This window comes from Puma concolor, chromosome A2, assembly GCF_028749965.1.
Source record: "Puma concolor isolate L17-30 chromosome A2, mPumCon1.1.hap2, whole genome shotgun sequence".
Lineage (NCBI taxonomy): Eukaryota > Metazoa > Chordata > Mammalia > Carnivora > Felidae > Puma > Puma concolor.
The window spans coordinates 57,193,654-57,213,724 of record NC_141668.1 but is presented as its reverse complement, the minus strand read 5'-3'; the positions used below and the strand labels follow the sequence as shown (position 1 = coordinate 57,213,724).

The window sequence follows — 20,071 nt, the reverse complement described above, 5'->3', positions numbered from 1 at the left end:
ATGCTTATGCTTGCTCATTTCATCTCATATCAGTATTTTGATATAGGTATAATTAGTTCTACATTACAGTGGAGGAAATGAAGCCTCAGAATTTAGGTAACTAGCCTAAGAACACATCGCTGTTGAGTCACAGTGCTATGGAAATTGGGAACTTTATTTCTAGTGACTATTTAGCAATGGTACCTCATCACATCTGTTACCTCTAGTTGTAACATGAGTAAAAGTAAGACTCTCAGCCTATGCTCAGAGATCAAGGAACAGAAATTTTCAGAATGTACACACTTACATGACATTAAATTCTTTACTAATTTCTGTTTTGGTAGCACACTTTTTAATTACATGGGGTTTGTGAGGCAGTTAGGAATAAGGCAAATGAGCACAAAAGAGGGTTCTGAAGATACATGGTATAAAATATGATTCTGCTTCTATTGTCTTTCCTAATTTCCATTAGGATCCACAAAAAAAGTGTCTTTAATAAAAACACAATGCTAAAGAATACAGTGCTATGCCACATCACTGGATGGGCAGCTACCACTCTCATAGAGTGGGAAGAAGAACCACTCAAGCACACCCTCTAATAAGGTGTCAGTGCTGAGGACTGCTAGGAAACCTCCACTGGAAAGCAGCCTCCTGTGATGTTGCATCCGTAATGGGGCAGCGAATGGACTGAGTAGACCTAGAGGCTGATGACAAACTGCTTGTGTCTGTAAACAACACTCATGCATTGATGTGTGTTCAGTGTAATATTTCTACTTACATGAACGTGCCTGGCAGACACACACACACGCAGACACACACACACACACACACACACACACACACACACACACATCCCTTTAGCACACATTGACTAACTGCCTCCCTAGTAGCATGTCCATTCAGTGTAAAGAGCTGCTTTAATTGGTGTGATATTTGCATGTTAGGTATTCCCTTAATGTGTATTTAAAATTAAAAAGAAAAATCCTTAAGATTCTGCTTAGCAGAGTGTGTCTGGTTTGTCTTCTCTAAAGTCCCACCATGACACTTTCCGGCAGTTAACATTTGACATTATTCCCATGGAGTTCAATTTATGGCCCTCCTCCAGTTCTGCAGAATCATAAGGCCTATGCCATCCATATCCATTTATGGGATCATTTTACCTATAATTATGTAGACTGAGAAATGTCAACCCTGGAACCTGAGAAGTATTGACAGGACCAAAGTTTGTAGCCCTGTTGGTCATCATTCTTAGGTATCTGAAGTTTGAGAACAGAAGTTGGCACTAGAACTTTTTTAAACAAATGGTCAGAAGGCAGACTGTAAAGGAAACAGATTTTTGCTTGTAAACTCGTTATTTACAACTTGTGTCTTGGAAGTAGGAGACTGACCTGACCTTGAATCTGGGTTAACTTAGGACACAGTCTAACAGCTATTAGAAACAAAGACTATAGTCATAGAAGCTTCAGCTTCCCTTCCAACAGAGTGCAATCTTAACTGCCAAAGTCCTACCTATTGAGTGAAAGAGCTAGTCAAGTCTGAACTGAAATAGACTTAATTCCACATTCCAGTCAGGTCAAGTTTAAGAGTTAGTGAAGGCTAAGTTAGGTCTGCAAATGTGCTTGATTTCTTTCTGAGAACAAAACTAAGAAGGTTACTCTCTCCTCTGAATACTTCAGAAATAAGCACCTTTTATATGTTGGCAGGCTAAGCCAGATGGAAGGATTTTAGGCTATGGAGTTTTCATAGTTAGGTGGCCACCCTAGTAGTAAAGGCAGCCCAAACATCAGTTATTTTAGCTAGGCCAGGTTGGGACAGATCAGTAAAGAAGTTCTAGATAATGTTTATCAAAAGCTGGTATAAAGCCAAGGACAAAGGCTGCAAGGGGACACAGAGAGGAGATAATGGAACTGCCGTTAAGTGTTCAGGAAGGATAGTTTTGGCTTAACCTGTTGGTTGTCTGGGGAAATACAGAGGAAGGGTGCTATTACCCCACTTAGTACCTCTCTGCTATATTTACTCTCTTGGAGTTTCTCTTTTTATCTTCCCACTGCCAAAGCCCACCACATGCCACCTCTAGGTCACAGCAGCTTTAATCCTGTATTGTAGAATGTTGGGGCAAGTTGAGAGAGAAGAAAAAGAAAAACTGATTGGATGGGGACAACCAGAAATTTTGTGGGTTCCATCCCTTTTCAAACTACCACATCCCTGTGTGATTGTATATACACACACAAACACACATGGCCCTCTTTCATTACATTTTTTAAAAAGATAAACACAGATTAGAATAAAAAAAGTGAAATGTCAAAGAGACATACTAGATATCACTGCCTTTATGGAGTCATCCTTAAACATACCCTCTCCCCCCAACCCCCATCCTTCCCTCCAGAGCAGAGAAGCCCCTAACTGTGTGCCCATAGTGCCTTGGTGATATCTCTCGTTGTGCTTATCACATTGTATTTTATTGTTTGCCTATATAGTTATCTCCTCACCCAGACTGTGAACTACTTACAGCTAGAATGTCTGTGTTATTTACTGTATGCCTGTGGGTGAGATGAATAAAATGCTGTGATTTCCAGTGTCCAGTGATTTCATAGTAAAGGATGGACTGTAGGAAGTATGTGATTATTCCACTAAAAACTCATGGTAAAATAATTTATGACTCATGCTTTATTATATTTTATGTGTTTAAGCTCATAATGATAAGCCTCCTTATAATGATACAAGTAGTTAGTGGCTAGGGATAAAGGTAAATAGTTTCCAGGCACAGCCACGTTACTAAAATGTCACAGCCAAGTGGGAATCTATGGACAAGTGAATTGGTCACAATCTGGAAGTGATCTAGTAAGAAAAATTACATTGGGTAAACTAAACTCATTCAGTTACTTTGTATCTAAAATGCTGAATCATGCTGCTACATTTGGTTCTGGTATCCATCAAGCCAAAGTAATCAATATTAACACAATCAGAATCCCCATTTATTCTATATGTCATCATTTCTCAAGAAATCAAGATCATTTTTCAGAAAGTTAATTCACTATAACCCAACATGGATTGACATGTTCAGATTGGGGTCAGTGTATGACTATTTTTACAGGGAAAAATTCTAGATCCAAAAATGCCTCATTAGTTCAGATAATATGAAATATAGTGAAACTTTAGCACACTAAAAAAATGTGGATCGTCTTTTACTATTGTAGTAGAATTCAAGCCAAACCCCAAACCTACCTAAATTACATTTTAATCACGCTACTTTTTTCCAACCTTACAAAACCAAATAATAACTATCCAGGAAATGTATCTGTTAATTGTTATGTAGTTAACCTTACCCCTTCCCAAAGAAATTATGTATTTTTTAGTGTCATGTACTTAAAACTAGTGGTCAGCTTATTTCGGTTTTCAAAATACATTTTGGTTTAGAATTGTATATACTTCTCAATATGAGAGTAACACCTCATTTTATCCTCCATTACAGAAGACAATAGATGTACATCCTCGAATGCAGCTTCCTGCACCAAGTGCCTTGCTCTGGGTCCGGAATGTGGATGGTGTGCTCAAGAGGTGTGCCTTTTTCTTTCTTATTTTCTTTCTTCCTTTCTCTTCTCTTCTCTTTTCTCTTCTTTTCTCTTTCCCTGTTCTTCACAGTTGACTTCTCTAGGCATGATTTTGTTGCCCTAATATTTTGTGCTTTGAAGGTGCATCAGGAAAAAGAAAGACAATGCTGAGCATCAGGAAAATTTTATTTGGTTATATGCTTAGAAACAGCATATCTGGCTAACTGTAAAATAAAGTATAACCTTTTCATTAGGAAAATTATGGTAATTTTGAAATGAAGTGCAAGCCATTTTATGTTTTCCATCTGTCCTATAGAGAGAATTGGCAAACACAGATAGTGACTTTTGATAGGTCAGTAGGTTTTGTGTGAAATTCTTGCTACAGCTTGGGGCATTAGGTTATATATCCTAGTTGGATTGTAGTCTTGTACTTGCTTATTAAAGAAAAGCAAGTTAGTTTATAGGGCTGTTTCATTTGTTTTTATTTGAAATACTTAAAGATAAGTTATTTACTCCATTTCATAACATTGTATATCAATTCATTAGTTACTTATGAAAAATGGGATGCTTTTCCTTTGACATGTGACCCTATTCGTGTGATACTGTGTACATTTAAATTCTGTGGAATGGAGAATAAATCAGAAATCTTTTATTGTTCAAAATTAGTGTTTTTATATTCTAACAAGAGAAACGTACCCCAATAACAAACTTCTTAGTAAAACAAATATAATGCATTCCTTCTTTCCTGGCTGTGAAGTTGTTTTGTGAATTTTTTCTTTTGTTGATATTCTTCCATCAGAACTACTTTACATAATAAGTTGCAATGAAAAAGCCATCTATAATCTGGGGTTCTTTTGTGAAATTACAGAGATAACTTTACATTTGTTTATGTAGCTCTTGGGAATTGGAACAAGGAGATATTTAATGACCTTTTGCTTGCTATGAAGATCTCTAGCTTTTGCCTTCTCTGATTTTGCTCAAAAACTGCACCTACCATCATCTTTCCAACCTCTCCTGTTACTACTTGCCTATAACTTATGCATCTCCCAGAAGGAAAAAGAAAGCTAAAAAGTAGCAAAGGATGGTGGACATTACTTTCTTCTAAAGCAAGTCAGTAAAGAGACAGAGGAGGGGTTCACAAAGTAGTCTTAGCCATGTCTGAAAGTGTCTCCTACTGACAACCCAAAGGCTTCTTGGATATACTCTAGCCTTTACCAGTGAGGAAATCAGATGTCACTCAAAACTAGGCAGTGCTTCACCAGAACCCATGGAAAGAGGCAATGTCAGAGAGAGGACAATTCCAGAATTTCTATGACAAGTCCCATCACCTTCTATGAGCCAAATGACCAGACAGAACTCACTCTATTCTCTGAGCCTTCCTTTCCTCATTTCTATAACCCTGAGTTTGGAATTTACTTCTAGGTTTTTCTGTCAAGAGTGTTTCATGGCTTTATATTTCCTGACCCTAGGCCAATACTCCATTTTAGATTTTCACTAAGGAAGCCATGAAGTTTGTGTCAACTTGATGTCAGCTGCTCAGAACTTTATTAAGTGTAGCTTAGAGGAACTCTCAAAAGATGATTAAGAAACCCAGCTGTCAGCCAAATGTAACATGCCAGCCATATAAAATTCCAAGTTCCAGAGAGACCCCTTTATCTGATATCGCCGCTGGCACAGAAAATCTGGAGAGGCTCAGTTATGGGAATAGCAAATGTCAGTCCTGCCACAAAAGGAAAGATTTTGAGTATTCAGAGAAATTGGTGGCCAAATGGCAAGAGGTAATCCAAGGAGAAATGTGAGGTGGCTGCCAGAGCACAGGAGGCAAACCCATGTCTGCTGTTGATCAAATGTTTCAGAAGAGGATCTCAGAAAACATTTGGAAATCACTTGGCTGTTTGTGTTCCAGAATATCCTTCTGTGTAGTACAGGGCCATCTAATTCATGTGTTGAAAATGCAGGCTCTGAAATGAGGTCAACTTGGGTTCAAATCCCAGGACCATCAGTTTCTAACCATATAAACTTGCATACATTACTCTAACTACTCTGAACCTCAGTTTTCCTTAGCTCTAAAATGGAAATAAAAATTGTACCTATGACATACTGTTGTGAGGATTAAATGAAACCGTATGTGACAAGCATTTGACACACGCATTGCTTAAGAAATGGAGTTGTTACTAAAAGAACTTGAGTGAGACTCCAAAGCAACTCATTCAGGTTTAGGAAACCAAGAGGACTGTGTTAAGAACACAACGTAGGGGGAAGCAACCAGTGTTAGGACTCAGCTACTAGCACATCATTAACAGAAGGAGCTGTCCACTCCCTGCAGGCTGACCTGACATCCTTGAGAAGAAGAATACAATGATTAATTTTGAAAGATTACCCACCATTAGACACATATGCAACTGATGTCTTTTATTTCTTAACCAATGAGAGTGGAGGTATGGGGAAAGAATAGGCTTTTGTTTTGTTTAGTTTTTTTTCTGTGTTCATGATCAGAATAGTTAAAACTAACAAATTAAGCTTGGTTTGTATAATTTTCAAGGCTGGTCAAAAGTAAAAGATCACTAGAAAATTTGGACAGGGTATATTCAATTTGCCTACGTTCTTGTATAGCATGTTAACCTGATGTTCTAGATGTTTTGCCTGCTCTTTCTCTCCATGTTACATAAAAATAATTGTAAAATAATTAGGATGAAAAAGACCTTATCAGTATTGCCTAGTTTAACGCATCAAGCTCCTTTTTAACATATGTAAAAGACTTGATGAGTTTTGAAGAATTCTCTTCTTCTCCTGCATGCTATGTCATACACAGATTGTGATCACATAGTCAGAAGTTCAGAGGGCAGCCTTCGAACGTAATTATACTAAAATACAACACAAAGGTATTCACCGTCAAAAGGAACATGATAGAGTTCTTTCATTTCCGTGCAGATTGCCATGTTTGGAAATCAGAAAGACTCAGAAATAAGAAGAAAAAGGTTTTCTTATTTTTTCCACAAATAATTATATTGAATGGATAAAAGTAACAAATGATGAAAAGCTACCTGAGGTGACTTCAAACCTGGGCTTTTCATTTACAAATGGGATTTAGATGCAGAAGGAGTATGGTTTTGCTTGTGTATTTCGTGTAGAAAAAATAAAACACAAGCATTAGAAGAAATTAAAATGACACAAAACACCACAAATTAAAAGGGTGTGGTTTCAAATTCTTTTCTTTTATACAAAGTGGAAAGTAGGCCGCAGTGGGCAGGGGCAGCATTCCATTCTTTATTTTGATGTCACGGTCTTTTCTTCCCTTCTCAAACCTAATTGTCAAATTGGCAGTGCTTTTCTAACTCAGTTTTTACAGCAGAGTAAAAACAGCCATGCTGATTCAGACATTGCAAAATAATTGAGACTATTTTGCCTATTTCAGCAAAATGATTTGACATTTAAAGGTCAAATGGCATAGCGTGATGTATAGTTGCAGTGAATTAACTGTACTCCCTTCTTTTCCATTTCTGTGTACACAAATAACAGAATCCCTAGATGAAAAGAAAAATCAGAATTACTTGTATTTTATTTCTTTTCTTGATTTGAAGTCTTGGTGTTTTTCCATCTATTAAATGCATGTAGCCCTTTGTCTGTGGCCTGTCATGAACATAGAGGTACCAAGTCTTAAGTACCCTCAATATTGCTCAAACTCTAGGACAGGAAGGATCCTCTCATCTATCTTGGAGCTTTCTGAAGGAACGTGATACATATGATAGCAATATATGCCATCGTTCTTTGAGCTAAATCTTATATTGAGTACCTCTAAGTTTTATCAATGGACAGAATAAATTTGGATACAAGAAATTAAGGCTTTGGAGATTTTTAAACATCATGATAAAAATCTGGGTGTATGGTCAATAGCAAAGCAAATTGAATTTTTCTATTCCCATGAAGTCATTTACCAAATGACAGCTGGAAATCTTGATTGAAAAGAATATATCCTCTTAATATATCCTCTTAATATCTCTTAATATATTTATATTACAAGGTGCTTCACACTCTAATTCAGGATCAGTACTGTAAATATCAGTACAGTAAATATTTTTTAAGTTTTATGGGCCACATACTGTTTCTCTTGTATGTTCTTTTTTTTTTTTTTAATTTTTTTTTTCAACGTTTATTTATTTTTGGGACAGAGAGAGACAGAGCATGAATGGGGGAGGGGTAGAGAGAGGGAGACATAGAATCGGAAACAGGCTCCAGGCTCTGAGCTATCAGCCCAGAGCCTGACGCGGGGCTCGAACTCACAGACCGCGAGATCGTGACCTGGCTGAAGCCGGACGCTTAACCGACTGCGCCACCCAGGCGCCCCTTGTATGTTCTTTTTTAATCACTTAACAGCATTTTTAAAAGGTAGAATGCATTTTTTTTAGCACTCAAGCAATACAAAAACAGGGCATGGATTATTGTATTTGTACCACCAGGCCTAGTTTTTGAACCCCTGTTCTAAATTAAGAAAGGAATTAAAATCTTTGTGTGAATGTTTTTATATTGCCTACGACCATCCCATCTATACCAGTGACACAGATGTTACTATTCATAATTAGTGATCTAATATTCAACTAATATTGAACTTGATAATTTCCTTCTTCCATAACCCTTTGAAATTCTATGCTTCCCCTAAATCTAATGCCTATAATAATTACATTTACTTGTTTAATGGCTGGATTCACCAATGGCCTATTGACTCTTTGACAAGGTCTCTGTCTTGTTCCATTCTGTATCCTCAGCACCTAAAAACTACTGACCCTGTGTAAGTATTCAATCTGTATTCTTTGATTGAATGATTAATTGGAAACCCAATTCCCTGGATCAGCTGAACTAAAGGAGGAATGACTGAATGTCAGATCATAATAGCCACTGCCAGTAAAATCACTGAGCAAATAATCTAGCTACTGTGTAAGCAAATGTTCCAAATAATTCAGGCCAACATTATATATAATAAAATATATTTCTATACTTTTTAATACATTTCCTGTTCTTAGGGGAAAACATGAATGGTTACATGAAAAATAAAAATATCAATTTTTTTTCTCAGGATATGTTAAATTTTAAGCTTGTTCCACTAATTCCAAGTTTCTTGAATGGCTATTGAATAAAGATCAACTAACCAATGCTGAATGGTAATAAAAGTTCTAGATTCACTTGCAAATCCAGTATAATTTTAGCTCCAATTTTCTATCTTCCAGCCTCATTATGAACATCTTTCTTGGTTTATTAAATTATTTATAGGCTATTGTGTGTCTAAGATGGGGGATTTCGTGGTCTAAGAAATATACATCTCCAGTTCATCCTTTTGTGAATTTTCAGTACCTTACATTGGGCATGTGACTCCTGAGGACCCTCTCTCATATTCCAAACATAAAAATTTATAATGCATACACCAATTGGGTTATTTGAGAACTGAGACTTACATTTGGAATGAATGAATGGTCTATTTTGGATAAATTTTCTTTTGAAGTAGTCTTTCCAATGTAAAATATTTAGAAAGAATTAAGTTGGAATGATTTTACAGTGATCAGTTAACAATATTTAAAGTACTTGGTTTAAATCTCCTCTTTAATTTTCTTCTTTTTAGATAAGATTTAGGAATTAAAGCTTTATTTAAGACAAATTTTTTTAGTATTCTTTTTGGAAACAAGCAGATATTTTGAATAGTTGCATAAGTTTTGTGACATTGGAAGATGGCTTCTTTACAATATTTGCTGTGTGGTTTTCTTTGGTTATAATTGAGATGGTATGCACTAAAAACATCAGTGATTTTCCTTCTTTTAAACAGGATTTCATTTCAGGTGGATCAAGAAGTGAACGTTGTGATATTATTTCCAATTTAATAAGCAAAGGCTGCTCAATTGATTCGATAGAATACCCATCGGTGCATGTAATAGCAAGTGAAAATGAAATGAATACACAGGTGACACCAGGAGAAGTGTTGATCCAGCTGCGTCCAGGTTTGGTGATTTTCAAATAAATCTTGATGATTCAGACTTTAAATTACATTTAGCTTTATTTACTTATATTTAATATTTTGTGAAAGGCAATATTATTGTAGTAGAAATAACAGCGGGCTCAGAATAAAGAAATCAGAATTCTGATCTTTTTTTTTGTGCCTACAGCTAGCTAGCTGTGTGGCCTCGGACACTCTGCAAACCTGACCACATTATATTATAATTATGTGTTTCCAGACTTGATCACATTGTAGTGTAATTGTGTTCCGATTCCATTGCCAGCTCTTGAAGAAAGAGAACATGTTTTATTCCCCTTTTTCTCCAAAGCCTCACAGAGTGCTGGCTTTTAGTAAGCACTCTGTAAGTATATGTTGACTTGATTAGTTGATTAATTAATTAGTAAGAGATGTAAATTAAGCTAAGTCCTTAGAGCCTTTGCGATAAACTTTTAAACACAAAACTACAATTCATAATTATCATAATTGAGCTGCTTTGTTATGGCTCCTGAGAGTAACACATAGTTCTCCTCCTATACCTCTCTTATACTTCATTTCATCACATTGTATTACACAGTTTGGCACATGTAGTAGGCCACTGGAAATTATTCATTTTCTTCCACTGCTAGAAAATCCCAGTGTACAAGCTACATATGACAAGATAATTTCAGGTACATAGGTATGCATCAGTCAATTAGATGCATTTAGATTTAAGCAGTATGCAATTGCCTTTAAGTCTTCATTATTTCATTCTGGGTGGTCTTGTCCTGGCATTAAATTTTTAAATAACCATTATTGACACATGACCTCCCTTTTCCAAAGCTGAGCTATTTCTCCAGATTCTTCAATTACCAGAAAAACAAAGTCTATTTCTTTCTTGGCGTCAGGCATATTCCCAGCTTCCAATTAAAACCATGCTCTTCACCATATAAAACAATTATACAGCCCAGTATGGACATATACAAGCAACAGCTGGAAAGGGATACACAAAAATGAAGGTAATTAGGTTGGTAAGATTATGCCATTCACCATCTTCTATTGCTACCATAACAAAATCGTGTACACTAGGGGACTTAAACGACAGAAATTTATTTTCTCACAGTCCTGGAAGTTAGAAAGTACAAGATCAAGGTACTGGCTGATTTCGTTCCTGGGGAAGGAGAAAAAGAGACACACAGAGAGAAGAAGATGGAGATGGAGGTCTCTGGTGTCTCTTCCCATAAGGGCACTAATCTCATTACGAGGGCCCCACCCTCATTACCTCATCTAAACCTAATTATCTCCAAAGGCTCCATCTCCAAACAACATCACATTATGGTTTAGGGATTCAACATGTAAATTTGGAGGGAACACAATTTGGTCCATAGCTCTTGATATATAAAATAACATTTTCAAAGGCCATGGAGTAATTTTAGATATTAGTCATATTTTAGACAAGAATATTTAATTCCAAAAAGCAAAAAAATATTTTTATAGGTCAATATGTGTGTACATTGTGCTATAATATTTGAAGTCAGTATAAGAGAATAAACAAATATTAAATAACAAAGAAAAGTTTCTCCTAAATAAAGTCTGTCTCCAAGAATAAATCAAAACTCTAGTCATAGACCATTTAATAATAACAATAACAACAACTGACATCAAAATACATGGGATGTCGGGCACCTAGGTGGCTCAGTCGGTTAAGCATCCAACTTCGGCTCAGGTCATGATCTCACAGTTTGTGAGTTTGAGCCCCACGTCGGGCTCTATGCTGTAAGCTCAGAGCCTGGAGCCTGCTTCCAATTCTGTGTCTCCTTCTCTCTCTGCCCCTCCCCGACTTGTGCTCTGTCTCTCTCTGTCTCTCAAATATAAATGTAAAAAAAAAAGTTAAAAAAAATACATGGGATGTGAATGAAGTTGCTCCCAGAAAAATTAAGATCTTTAAATACTTTTATTATTAAAGAAGAATGAACAAAAATTAACTAAGCATCCAAATTAAGATATAGGAGTAAAAAAAAGGCCATAAGGAAAACAAGGGAAGGAATTAATAAGTTAAGACAAAAAATTAACAAAATGAAAAAGAGAAATAAAAAAGGAAAATGAATGTATAAATCCAAGAGCTAGTTCTTTTTAAAGTCCAATAAATAGACAAATTGCTGGCATAGCTAATTAAGAAAAGAAGAAAAGAAGTAAATAACCCAGTTATATAGATTATAGCCAGAGAAACAAATATTAAGGGAAAAAAGCCATTAAGAAAAAATTAATCACAAAAATCTATGGTAAAATGTGTAAATCTTAATAATATAGGTAATTTTAAGGAACATATGCATGACTAATATTGACTCAAGAAGAGAGCGAGCCCTAAGAAAGCTAATAAAGATCAAAGAAATTAATAACATTATAAAATTATAAAATACTCACATTAGGTCTAAATGTTTTCTTCAGAATAAATGATTTAATGTTCACCCAAACATTAGGAAATGCATTATACCTGTACTACATTAACTCTTCCATTAGTTTTAGAAAAGCCCTAGAAGCTACTCAGTTTGTACAAGGTTAGCATAACCCTAGTATTAAACCCTTAACATATTAGGAAATCACATTAAACCATATGTGATAAGAAAAACAATGCCAAAAGGAAAAAATATATGTTTGTTATCTCAACAGATGCTGAAAAATTATACAATAAAATTTAGTGTCTATTCTGCCAAAATAAAAATTTAAGAATAGTTCCTTAATATATATTAAAATCCTTCTGGAAGTTTTATGTAAAAGCAGTGAGACAAGAAAACCAAATATGAGTTATAAATATTTTTAGAAGATAAAGCAAGATTATCATCATATGTCTATCTCATAAATCCAAGCAAATCAACCAAAAATAATTTTTAAAATAGAAAACAAAAAATAGGGGCACCTAGCTGGCTCAGTCCACAAAGCATTCAACTCTTGATCAGGGCCATGAGTTTGAGCTCCACCTTGGACCTAGAGTTTACTTAAAAAAAAAAATGAATAAAAAAAAAAATACCTCAGCCTTTGTTATATAAATAAGGTATGCATATTAAAATAAATATATAAATATGCACATAAATAAATAAATTAATTAATTAATTAAATGGCAGGTTTTTTAAAATATTCAAATCAATGGATTTCTTACATAATATTAAATATAATTTAAAAAGGGATAAATTCCTAGCAGCAATCTAAAACTCAAACTGTCTAGGGATAAACTTTAAAAAGAAAATGTATAAGATCCACTGTGCTACCTAGAAGATATGAATACATGCAGAAGAATTTTATGTTGCTGATTAGGAAGACAATATTATGGCAGAAAGAGTTAAGATGCCAGAGTAGTAAGGGGATCCTGGGCTTCTCTCTTCTCTTGAACACAGCTAGGTCAACATCAAACCATTTTGGATACCTAGGAAATTGATCTGAGGATTAACAGAACAATCTTCATAATTTGAGAGAAAGAACGTGGCAGCTTCTCTTAACAAGCAAACCAAAACACACCTAGGATCTAGGACCTAAAGAATTATTTTTGATTTTTCAATTTTTATTTCATTCTATTATTACTGTTGTTTCTTCCTCCAAAATGACAAGATGGAGGAATTCCCCTGAAAAGAAAGAACAGGAAGAAATTATGACCAGAGATTTAATCAATGCAGATGTAAGTAAGGTGTCGGAACCAGAATTTAAAACAATGATTTTAAGGATAGTAGCTGGGGTTGAAAAAAGCATAGAAGACACCAGAAAGTCACTTCCTGCAGAGATAAAAGAACTAAAATCTAGTCAGGACAACATTAAAAATACTATAACCAAGATGCAAACCCAAATGGAGGCCATAAAAATGAGGATGGATAAGGCAGAGGAGTGAAAGAACAATACAGAAGATAAAATTATGCAAAATAATGAAGCTGAAACAAGAGGGAAGCAAAGATCAGGGATCATGAAGACAGACTTAGGAAACTCAGTGATTTATTAAAATGTAATAACATTTGTATCACAGGAATCCCAGAAGACAAAAAGAGAGAAAAAGGGGCAAAAGTTTATGTGAGTAAATTATTGCTGAAAACTTCTGTAATTTGGGGAGGGTGACAGACATCAAAATTCAAGAAGCACAGAGAACTCTCATTAAATGCAACAAAAGCTCATTATCTCTAATACATATCATAGTCAAATTCACAAAATACACAGACAAGGAAAGAATCCTGAAAGCAGCAAGGGAAAAAAAAAAAAGCCCTTAACCTACAGGGGAAGACAGATCAGGTTTGCAACAGATCTGTCCACAGAAACATGGCAGGCCAGAAAGGAGTTGCAAAAGATATTCAGTGTGCAGAATGTGAAAAAATATGCAGCCAAGAACACTCTACCCAGCAAGGCCATCATTCAGAAAAGAAGGAGAAATAAAAAGGTCCCAGACAAACAAAAACTAAAAGAGTTTGTGACCACTAAACCAGAACTACGATAAATTTTAAGGGGAACTCTGAGTGGAGGAAAAAAAAAAAGCAACAAAGACTAGAAAGGACCATAGAGCATCACCAGAAATATCAATCCATAGGTAACACAATGGTACTAAATTCATATATTTCAATACTTACTCTGAATGAAAATGGATTAAATGCTCCAATCAAAAGACATAGGGTATCAGAATAGTTAAAAAAAGAAGATCTGTCTATATGCTGCCTGTAAGAGACTCATTTTAGACCTAAAGACACCTGCAGATTCAAAGTGAGGGGATAGAGAACCGTCTGTTATGCTAATGGACATCAATAGAAAGCTGGAGTAGCCATACTTATATCAGACAAACTAGATTTTAAAACAAAAGACTGTAACAAGAGATGAAGAAAGGCATTATATTGTAATTCACCGTCTATCCATCAAGAAGATCTAACAGTTGTAAATATTTATGCCCCCAACTTGAAGGAAACCAAATATATAAATCAATTAATAACAAACATAAACACACTGATAATAATCCAATAATAGTGTGGGACTTTAACACCCCACTCACAGCAACGGATAGATCATTGAAGTAGAAAATCAACAAGGAAGCAATGGCTTTGAATAACACACTGGACTTAAGGAATGGACTTAACGAATATATTCAGAACATTTCATCTAAAGCAGAATACACATTCTTCTTGAGTGCACATGGAACATTCTCCAGAATAGATCGCATACTGTGTCATAAATCAACTCTCAACAAGTACAAAAAGACAGAGATCATACCATGCATGTTTTCAGATCACAGCACTATAAAATTTGAAGTCGACCACCAGAAAAATTTGGAAAGCCCTCAAATATATGAGGTTACAGAACATCTACTAAAGAATGAATGGGTTAACCAGGAAATTAAAGAAGAAATAAAAAAAAATACATGGAAGCAAATGAAAATGAAAATACAACAGTCTAAACCCTTTGGAATGCAGCAAAGGCAGTCCTAAGAGGGAAGTATATTGCAATTCAGATGACATGATACTCTATGTAGAAAACCTGAAACCAAAAATTTTCCAGAAATGTCCCAAATACATAGCCTAACCTTAGGCTATGTAAAACTAGAAAAACAGACAAAAATAAAAACAAAAAACTATCAAATAAAGTCGAAAGCCAGCAGAGGAAGGGGAATAATAAAGATCAGAGCAGAAATAAATGATATAGAAGAAAAAAAAAAAAAAACAGAAAAGATCAATGAAACTAAGAGCTGATTCTTTGAAAAAATAAACAAAATTAATAAACCCCTGGAAAGACTTATCAAAATGAAAGAGAAAGGACCCAAATAGATAAAATCACAAATGAAAGAGGAGAGATCACAACCAACACCACAGAAATACAATTAGAATACTTTGAAAAATTATATGCCAACAAACTGGGAAATGTAGAAGAAATGGACAAATTCCTAAATACTCACAAACTACCAAAAATGAAAACTGGAAGAAGTAGAAAAACTTGAACAGAACCATAACCAAAAAATGAGAATGATTCAGTAATAAAAAAATCTCTCAACAAACAAGAGTCCAGGGCCAAATGGCTTCCCAAGGGAATTCTACCAGACATTTAAAGAAGAGTTAATACCTATTCTTCTCATAGTGTTTCAAAAGATAGAAATAGAAGGGAAACCTCCAAACCCATTCTATGAAGCCACCATTACCTTGATTCCAAAACCAGACAAAGACTCCACTAAAAAGGAGACTTACAGGCCAAAATGAATAAGGATGCAAAAATTCTCAACAAGATACTAGCAAATTGAATTCAACAGTACATTAAAATAATTATTCACCATGATCAAGAGGGATTTATTCCTGGGCTGCAGGACTAGTTCAATATTCACAAATCAGTCAAGGTGATATATCACATTAATAAAAGAAAGGATAAGAACCATATGATCCTGTCAATAGATGCAGAAAAAGTATTTGACAAAATATAGTAATTGTTCTTGATATAAACCCTAAACAAAGTAGGGATAGATGAAACATACCTCAACATCATAAAGGCCATATACTAAAGACCCACAGCTAATATCATCCACAATGGAAAAAACAGATCCTTTCCCCTATGGTCAGGAACAAGACAGGGATGTCCACTCTCACCACTACTATTTAATATAGTACCGGAAGTTGTAGCCTTTGCAATCAGACAACAAAAAGAAATAAAAGTATCCAAATCCACCAGGGAAAAGTCAAACTTTCACTATTTGCAGATGACATGATACTCTATGTAGAAAACCTGAAACCAAAAATTTGCTAGAACTAATACATGAATTGAGCAAAGCTGCAGGATATAAAATCAACATGCAGAAACCTGTTGCATTTCTATACACCAATAAAGAAGCAGCAGAAAAAGAAATCAAGGAATAGATCCCATTTGCAAATGTACCAAAAACAATAAGATACCCAGAAATAAACCTAACTAAAAAGGTAAAAGATTTGTACTCTGAAAACTATAAGAACACTTATGAAAGAAATTGAAGAGTACATAAAGAAATGGAAAGCATTTCATGCTCATGGATTGGAAGAACAAACCTTGTTAAAATGTCTGTACTACTCAAATCAATCTACACATTAAATACAATCACTATCAAAATACCAGCAGCATTTTTCACAGAGCTAGAACAAACAATCCTAAAATTTGTATGGAACCACAAAAGACCCTGAATAACCAAAGCAATCCTAAAAAAGAAAAACAAAACTGGAGGCATCACTATTCCAGATTTCAAGCTACAATACAAAGTAATAGTCATCAAAACAGTATAGTACCGGCACAAAAACAGATACATAGATCAATGGAACAAAGAAGAAAACCCAGAAGTGGACCCACAACTACATGGTCAACTCATCTTCAACAAAGCAGGAAAGAATATCCAATGGAAAAAAAGAGTCTCTTCAACAAATGGTGTTGGGAAAACTAGAGGACAACATGCAGAAGAATGAAATTGGATCACTTTCTTACACCATACTCAAAAATTAACTCAAATTGATGAAAGACTTAAATGTGAGACAAGAAGCCATAAAAATCTTACAGGAGAAAACAGGCAGCAACCACTTTGACATCTGCCAGAGCTACTTCTTATTAGACACATTGCTGAAGGCAAGGGAAACAAAAGCAAACATGAACTATTGGGACTTCAGCAAGAAAAAAAAAATCTGCACAGCGAAGGAAACAGTGAACAAAACTAAAAGGAAGCCTATTGAATGGGAGAAGATATTTGCAAATGACATGTCTGAAAAAGGGTTCGCATCCAAAATCTATAAAGAACTTAACAAACTCAACACCCAAAAAACAAATAATCCAGTTAAGAACTGTGCACAAGACATGAATAGACACTTTTCCAAAGAAATGGCCAACAGATACATGAAAAGATGCTTAACATCACTCATCATCAGAGAAATACAAATCAAAATCACAATGAGATACTGTCTACACCTTTCAGAAAGGCTAAAATTAACAACACAAGAAACAACAGGTGTTGGTGAGGATGTGGAGAAAGGGGAACCCTCTTACACTGTTGGTAGGAATGCAAAGTGGTACAGCCACTCTGGAGAGCAGTATGGAGGTTCCTCAAAAAACAACATATAGATCAACCTTACAGTCTAGCAATTGCACTATTAGGTATTTACCCAAAGAATACAAAAATATAGATTTGAAGCAGTACTCAAACCCCAATGTTTATAGCACCATTATCAACAATAACCAAACTATGGAGAAAACCCAAATGTCCATTGACTGATGAATGGATAAAGAAGATGTGGTGGTAAATATATATAGAGAGAGAGAAAGGGAGAGAGAGAGGGGGAGGAATATTACTCAGCCATCAAAAAGAATAAAATCTTCCCATTTGCAAGGATGTGGATAGAGCTAGAATGTGTTATGCTAAACGAAATAAGTCAATCAAGAAGGACAAATTCCATATGATTTCATTCCTATGTGGAATTTAAGAAACAAACAGATGAACATATGGGGGGCAGAGAGAATAGAGGGAAACAAACCACAAGAGTCTCCTAATGATAGAGAACAAACTGTGGTTTCATGGAGGGAAGTGGCTGGGAGATGGGCTAGATTGGTGATGGCTACTAAGGAGGGCACTTGTGATGAGCACTGGGTGCACTGCATTCTACTTCTCAAACTAATATTGCCCTGTAAGTTAACTAAAATTTAAATTAAAAAAAAGGAAGACAATATTACAGCAATGGCAGTTTTCTATAAACATACTCTATAAATGTAACAAACCCAAATGAATCAATAAATAAGACAATCCCAATCCAATTTGAATGAAGGTTTTTAAAGCAAATCTTCAGTGATACTCATTATGCATGTATCTTTGTATAAAATAGAATATTCATATAGGATAAATTCTTATAAATAGATTTACTAGGTCAAATATATATAAATTTATATAGGTTCCCAATGTATATTATCAGGTTATTTATAAGAAAAATGGATGTCCAGTTAAGGCTTTCAGAGTCAACCTTGCCTTTTCATTCTTTTAATCTCTTAAGTTTTTACATGTAACTCGTCTGTTAGCTGTTTTCTTTTCCCTTTATCCTAGAATTAAAAAGCTGCAACATTTTTCCTAAGCTTACTTTAACCATCTTTAGTTCTTTTTGTGTGTGTTATTTGCCTTTCATACAAATTTTCCTGTTTTTCTAACTGAACACTAATTTTTAGTAGCTTATACATGAAGCTTATCATATATTATTTGCCTCAAATAAATATGACTATATCCTCTCAAAATGTCTTTCTCTGTTTTATATACTCGGGATTTGAAAATTATAAGGTGAATTTTTTTTTCTATTATTGTGTTACACTTAAATATATACATTTAAATGAATTTAAATTTAGTTTGTTCCTTTTTGTATATATAATGGTGGTTGATTCTTCCTGAGACTAAAAATTAACAGTTCAGAAGGTGGGTAACAGTTTCAGTGCTATAGATAAACAATAATAGTAATGGTGATGAGGCAGGAGAAAAATGGACAGGCATGAGAGATGTCTCTCATTAGCATCCCCAGGGGTTGGTGATTGATGAGCAAGGAGACACTGGAGCTGTGGCTTAAGTAACAAGGTGAGAGGTATGGCTGCCTTCTGTGGAAGGTTGGTACTGAGTTCAAACTGAGACATCTTAATTTGAGGGAGTGACTTACTGTATTTGAAGCTGAAGTTCAGCAGGAGGTACAGGTTGGATAAAGATGTGGGAGACCTCAACGTGAGTTCTTAACTAAGGTCACTGAAGGCAGTATGGGGAGTAGCAGAGTGAAAAGAGAAATGCTTAATGTCTATGTCAATCACTATGGGGCTTGATTCTATTTAGTTTCCCACTACTATTTGGATTTCTGTATGCAAATTAGCGTAATTGTCTAATGGGTGTAAGCCATCTTTCCAACATAGCTATAACAGAACTCTATATTATAGTATACATATACAACAAGTAGTTATTAAATTACATTTAATAAGTTCATCTAAAAAATGCATATGATGGGGCACCTGGGTGCTTTAGTCAGTTAAACATCAGACTCTTGATTTCAGCTTAGGTCATGATCTCACAGTTCATGAGATTGAGTCCCATATTGGGCTCTGCGCTGACAGTGCAGAAATAACCTTTAAAATAAATGCACATGGCACCAGTTGTTTTGTTTTGTTTTAAGTTCACTTATTTATTTTGGGAGAGAGACAGCTCAGGGGAGAAGCAGAGGGAGTGGGAAAGAGAATCCCAAGTAGGCTCTGTGCTGTCAGCGCAGACCCAACTCAGGGCTCAATCCCATGTCTCTGGGATCATGACCTGAGCCAAAATCAAGAGTTGGATGCTTAACTGACAGAGCCACCCATGCACCCTGACATGCCAGCTTTGAAGCATAACATATAAAGCTACACTTTACCAACTCCAGATATATAGAAACATCACTCCTCATGATATGAAAGTCCTCTCTACCATGACACATATAATGCATACCTAAGTGTAAAATGAATTTATCCCCTAATATTGATATTGATTTGATTTATTTATAATCACTTATCTTATAAAATTCATTATGTTCAATGTAGCATCTATTAAGAATCTAAAAATTTTTTCATGAATACTTCTATTAGA

At 35.1% G+C, this 20,071-nt stretch overlaps 1 protein-coding gene across 2 annotated transcripts in view; it reads left to right on the top strand.

Moving 5' to 3' along the window:
- The window catches only part of ITGB8 (integrin subunit beta 8), an 86,904-nt gene that overhangs the window by 24,643 nt on the left and 42,190 nt on the right, over nt 1–20,071 (top strand). For both annotated transcript variants that reach the window (XM_086694627.1, XM_025929823.2), the window contains exons 2-3: nt 3,452–3,537; nt 9,343–9,514. In XM_086694627.1, coding sequence (XP_086550753.1) covers nt 3,452–3,537; nt 9,343–9,514 — 258 coding nt within the window. The remainder of the gene's footprint in view (nt 1–3,451; nt 3,538–9,342; nt 9,515–20,071) is intronic.